The 5,000-nt window shown below is 33.8% G+C and overlaps 1 protein-coding gene across 12 annotated transcripts in view; it reads left to right on the forward strand.

The window, feature by feature from the left end:
* The window catches only part of LOC144957484 (dual 3',5'-cyclic-AMP and -GMP phosphodiesterase 11A-like), a 241,841-nt gene that overhangs the window by 144,145 nt on the left and 92,696 nt on the right, over nucleotides 1–5,000 (forward strand). For all 12 annotated transcript variants that reach the window (XM_078888782.1, XM_078888784.1, XM_078888786.1 and 9 more), the window contains one exon: nucleotides 1,164–1,322. In XM_078888782.1, coding sequence (XP_078744908.1) covers nucleotides 1,164–1,322 — 159 coding nt within the window. The remainder of the gene's footprint in view (nucleotides 1–1,163; nucleotides 1,323–5,000) is intronic.

Genomic DNA, 5,000 nt, shown 5'->3' on the forward strand with positions numbered 1-5,000 from the left:
AACTTTACTGCTATTATGTTTGATTGATAAAGAATATATTTTTGTGTTAGTTGGGTGTTAATTTTGGGGAAAATCCTGAAAATGGTTGGTAAGGAGAGAGTTAATGTCTTCATGGTTTTGAATCATAGGAAATGAATTTATTGTTTGAAGATATAGGATTAGTTCTCACAAATCGTATTATGTCGGGCAAACATGACGTCTTCTTCTGTCTGCACCTTAGTTGCCCCTGATGGTGTCTTTATGTTTGAATGTCTAGTTCGTGAAGGAATGCTGTTGTCTTCCTGAGTTCGAGCCTCGCTCGGCGCATAATGGAGTCCTTAGGAAAGGCTCTTTACTCACATTCTCTCCCCGTACTCAGGTGTAAAATGAGTACCTGGCCGTTAACAACGTTGTCCCTGTCGGGGGAAAATTGTAATATCGCCTAACAGGCGTCATATCTCGTTCTACATGTTACGTGTTGCTGTTGGTCAGGGGCGTCTTGTAAAGCGCTTTGAACACGTTTCGTGGATATTGCGCTATATAAAAAGCTCAATTTTTTCCCTCAACTCTCACAGGGGTCCATATTGTTTACTTTGGTATCAGCCCCCCAAAATAATCTCTTTCTGTTGCATTATTTGGTTGGTGAGGTCTGGTGATATTATTGTTGGAGACTGGAGACCTCTTCTCCTTCAACCCAATCACACATGGTATTATGTTATGTGTGTAGGTAGTCAATAAATATTGTATTGTTATAATAAATATGTAACCAAATGGCAAATTGCCACTATTTTAAGGACAATAAAGATATATTATTATTATAATTATAATTATAATTATACTTATAATAATAATTAATAATAATAATAATAATAATAATAATAATAATAATAATAATAATAATAAAATAATTATTATTATTATTATATTATTATTATTATTATTATTATTATTATTATTATTATTATTATTATTATTATATAATTGTGTTTAAAATATATATGCTTTCATTGAAGAGAATGTGGTCTAATATTTAACTTCAAAGGCTTGTTAGTTCTTTCTTTGTGTTGTTGTTGTTTTTGTTGTTGTTTTTGTATGCCATAATTGGCATGATTTACGATTCGGCACATTAAAATTTTTTTACACTTATTCAATTCCCCCCCCCCCCCCTTCCTCCCCCTTCCCAGGATCCAAGATTCGGTGACTACTTGGGCACATTCAAGGGTTACCACATCAACACTGTCCTATGTCTACCCATTCGTAATGGCGGGAACGAGGTGGTGGGCGTGGTGCAGGCGCTAAACAAGACTTCCGGAAACGATGGATTCACCAAAGACGACGAAAAGGTGAGCAATGCTGAGCTTTTAAAATAACTAAGCGACTGCCTATAGATAGAATAGAGTTGACGTCATTTCTCATTCGGTATAAATTTTGTTAACATATTTAAACTTTAAATTCAACCAAATCTAAGGAAATTCTTGTGCCATTCGATGCTTAAAATAACATTTACATTTCAATTATCACATAAATGGAAAATCTCAAAAAAGTATTTAAAAAATCGAATCAATGCGTTTTGAAAATCAGCCTTCATTTATAGGAGAGCTCTCGTCCTCCTGTGGAGAAATGAATCTTAAGAAAGTTTAAAATGAAAACTAGGATACTAGAATCTGTGGCTGTCAAAAGTAATTTACAGAAAAAATAGCATAATAGCTTACAAAACAAACACAAAAAAGCCCACTCAGAATAACCCGAACAAATTACAATTCATGGGACTTTTCGATCTCAAAGACCTATCTCAGCCAATAACGAAAACAATTTAAAAACGTCGATAAATTACTATGCTTAAAGCCAATTTTAAGAGATGAAGTAGCATATTAGATGTTTGTGTTATGATCTGAAGAAGCGGTTGAGCTCATAACGTTCCATTAAAAAACATATTCTTTTTTTATTTATGAAACTATTATAATAATTTGTGTGCCCAACTTCTCAAGAAAGCTATTTCTTTTTCATTCAAATAATGACTTACTTTGACTTATGCCTCTTGGCTCCTAGCGGAGCATAGAGTATCAACAACACTCTTCCATCTTATTCTGTCCTTGGCACAGACCTTTGCCTAACTCCAAGTAAGAATGGAGAGGCACAAATCTTGGTGAAGGCTTCTCCTCCAAGTCTGTTTTGGAAAACCCCGTTTCCTCTTGTCCCGTGGGTTCCATTCAAATAATACATTTGGCAATCTCTGACTCAGAGGTGCAACAATAACAGATTGCTGTTCTGGGACACATATGAAGAGTGCAAGGGAAAAACCGACAGAATATGACCTTTTTTCATATGTTTGTTTTGTTCTCTTATTGTACTTTTCCCGCTGTTCTATTTATAGATGGAAACTTTAGACTCCTGCTATCATAGGGAGAAGTAACACACTTTTCATAATGGGTTTCAGATCAAGTAAAAAAATGAAATTAAACTAAAAACGGTTAAAAGATCTAAATTGGAGACTTTCATAGATTGAGGAAATACATTCATTTATTATCATTAGGCACATGTAGTTGTTGCAATAACATTTTATCATTTCGAACTAGAAGTTAAAATTATTTTTAAAATATAATATATAACTCCCTTTATTCATCCCCCGTGGAAAGTTGTCTTTAGCATCTATTACCAAGGGAAGGCTGGAGTAGCAAGGAGTCAGCCGCAGTGCAGCGCCCCAAAGTGAGCTTTATCTGGTTCAGTCCATAAAAATCTCGAATAGACACGGTTGATCACATTATCAGTTATTTATAATTTATTTTTCTTAACAAGATATTGTTTTTAGGTTTTGTGTGTGTGTGTGTTGTGTGTGTGTGAGAGAGAGAGAGAGAGAGAGAGAGAGAGAGAGAGAGAGAATAGACAGACCTTTTCATACAATATGACTGAAACAAACAACAAATAAACAGAAAGAAAAAAGAAAAGAAGAAAAAGAAATGGAAGAAAAAAATGAAACCCATGTTTTTGTTTCATTGTTTGGTCAGAAGTCAAGGATATAGCCTTACTTTGTTACGAACAAATATAGCTTTTGATGTTTAAAGAAAAGACTGAAATGGATATGCCTATTCGTCTTCAGACACGATTAGGGTTTTTTCATGATTAGTTCGTTCTAACGCTAATGGGCTTGGAGCACGCTGACTGGTTTCCAAATAGAACTTTCTGTCAATTATCTGAAAATGGACCATTATGATGATGGTGATAATGATGGTGATGGTGGTGGTAGTAGTAGTGGTGAAGATAATGATGTTAATGATAACGGTAATGATGGTAGTTATAAAATATTAACAAAAAAGATTCGTTCACACACGGTGGCAGTCCTATGATTTCTTTATGTACTCAAGAGAGAATCCCACATTCAAATTAAGTACAAAACAAAAATCCACACCCCCTCCCCAAACAACGGAAAAACAAAACAAAAGAAACAAACCAAACACAAAAACAAAACCACATTCCGTAGTACTTCAGAAAACGCCTTTTTAACTTAATGGTAAACCCTGTTAACATCCGAATTAAAAAAATATGGGGCAGTGAATGGTATTGCGCAATTCGATTCTTTCAAACATAGTTGAGTTAAGATTACACGTCAAACATAACCCTTAGCGAGACTATTTCAAAGTTTCAGGTTTAAGGATTTTAACATGTCAATGGGACTTTTTATTTCCCCGGTATTTGCGACCCATTGTCTCATAGTGATATCAAATATTATCACAAAAATGGATTTAAATATTGAAATGGTCAGAAATATAATTTGTTACGATTCTTTCATTTCTTTGTAGTTATTAATCGAGTTATTCTTATCGTGGCGTATAACACTAAGAGCTTGCAAGTTTTTATTAATACAAAGAAATTAAACAGTACTTGTATTCCACCCCTCCAAGTAATATTCTATGATATTTTGTTACCAATTGCATGATAGCAGTAGGCGATTCGTTATAATTTGTATTTTTTCTCCATCTGCTTGAATGACAATTTGACCCAAAAATGAAAAAATCGGATTTATATTCATGCGCACAAAATGATTATGTGTAATTGCCAATCATGTTCACCTAATTTAACACCGATAGAATGTGCGAAAATATCATGCAACTTTTGAATGAAATATTTATTCAACGCGTTCAAAGTATTATTCAACGGTTACATTTACTAAGAACTGATAGGGTTTTCCAATGGGAGGGGTGGAATACATCATATTATTTTTAGTAAATACGTAATCGTTGAATAATGCTTTGAACGCGTTGAATAAAAATGTTACTCAACGAATTCAGAATATTTGCGCACATTTTATTGGTGTGAAATTAGGTGTAAATGACAGGAGATTGGTAATTAAAGATATTCTTTTGGCGCGCATGAATACAAATCCACCGTTTTTTAGTTTTGGGTCAAATTGTCATTCAAGTAGAAGGAGAAAGATGTAAATTATGGTGAATAGAAGTACTAATACCATGACATTTGGTTATAAAATGTCTAATAATCTTACTTGGGGGGGGGGGGGTTGTAATAAACGTATTATTTCATTACTTTGTATTTATTAAACTCATTATATTTTTATCGTGCAATATCACATACTAGCAAGCTCGTTGTGTTATTGGACAGGATAAAAATAACTCGTTTAATGAATACAAAGAGATGACAAAAATGTATATTATTCCACCCGTTCCATTGGAGAACCTTACCATTTCAAATAAATAAGTAATCGTTGAATAATGCTTTGACTGCGTGAAATATACAAATTATTTATCAGAATATTTGCTTACATTTTAATGGTTTGAAATATTGTTGCAAGTGACAGCTGATTGACAATAAGAAATAATCTTTTGGTGGGGATGAATATGAATCCGTTTATTTCGAAGATGAACTTGTCATTCAAGCAGATATAGAAACATGCAAATGGCAAGTTAGCAAAAGTGCGGAGCGAGCACCACAGACTACTAGGAGCTGTATTCTCTATGGCGAGCACTGGAATCAATAACGATGAGAAAAATATGGTTTGGAGAACTGCC

Source organism: Berghia stephanieae, chromosome 12 (genome assembly GCF_034508935.2).
Source record: "Berghia stephanieae isolate SIO BIC M18660-M18661 chromosome 12, UCSD_Bste_1.3, whole genome shotgun sequence".
In the NCBI taxonomy this organism is placed as follows: Eukaryota; Metazoa; Mollusca; class Gastropoda; order Nudibranchia; family Aeolidiidae; genus Berghia; species Berghia stephanieae.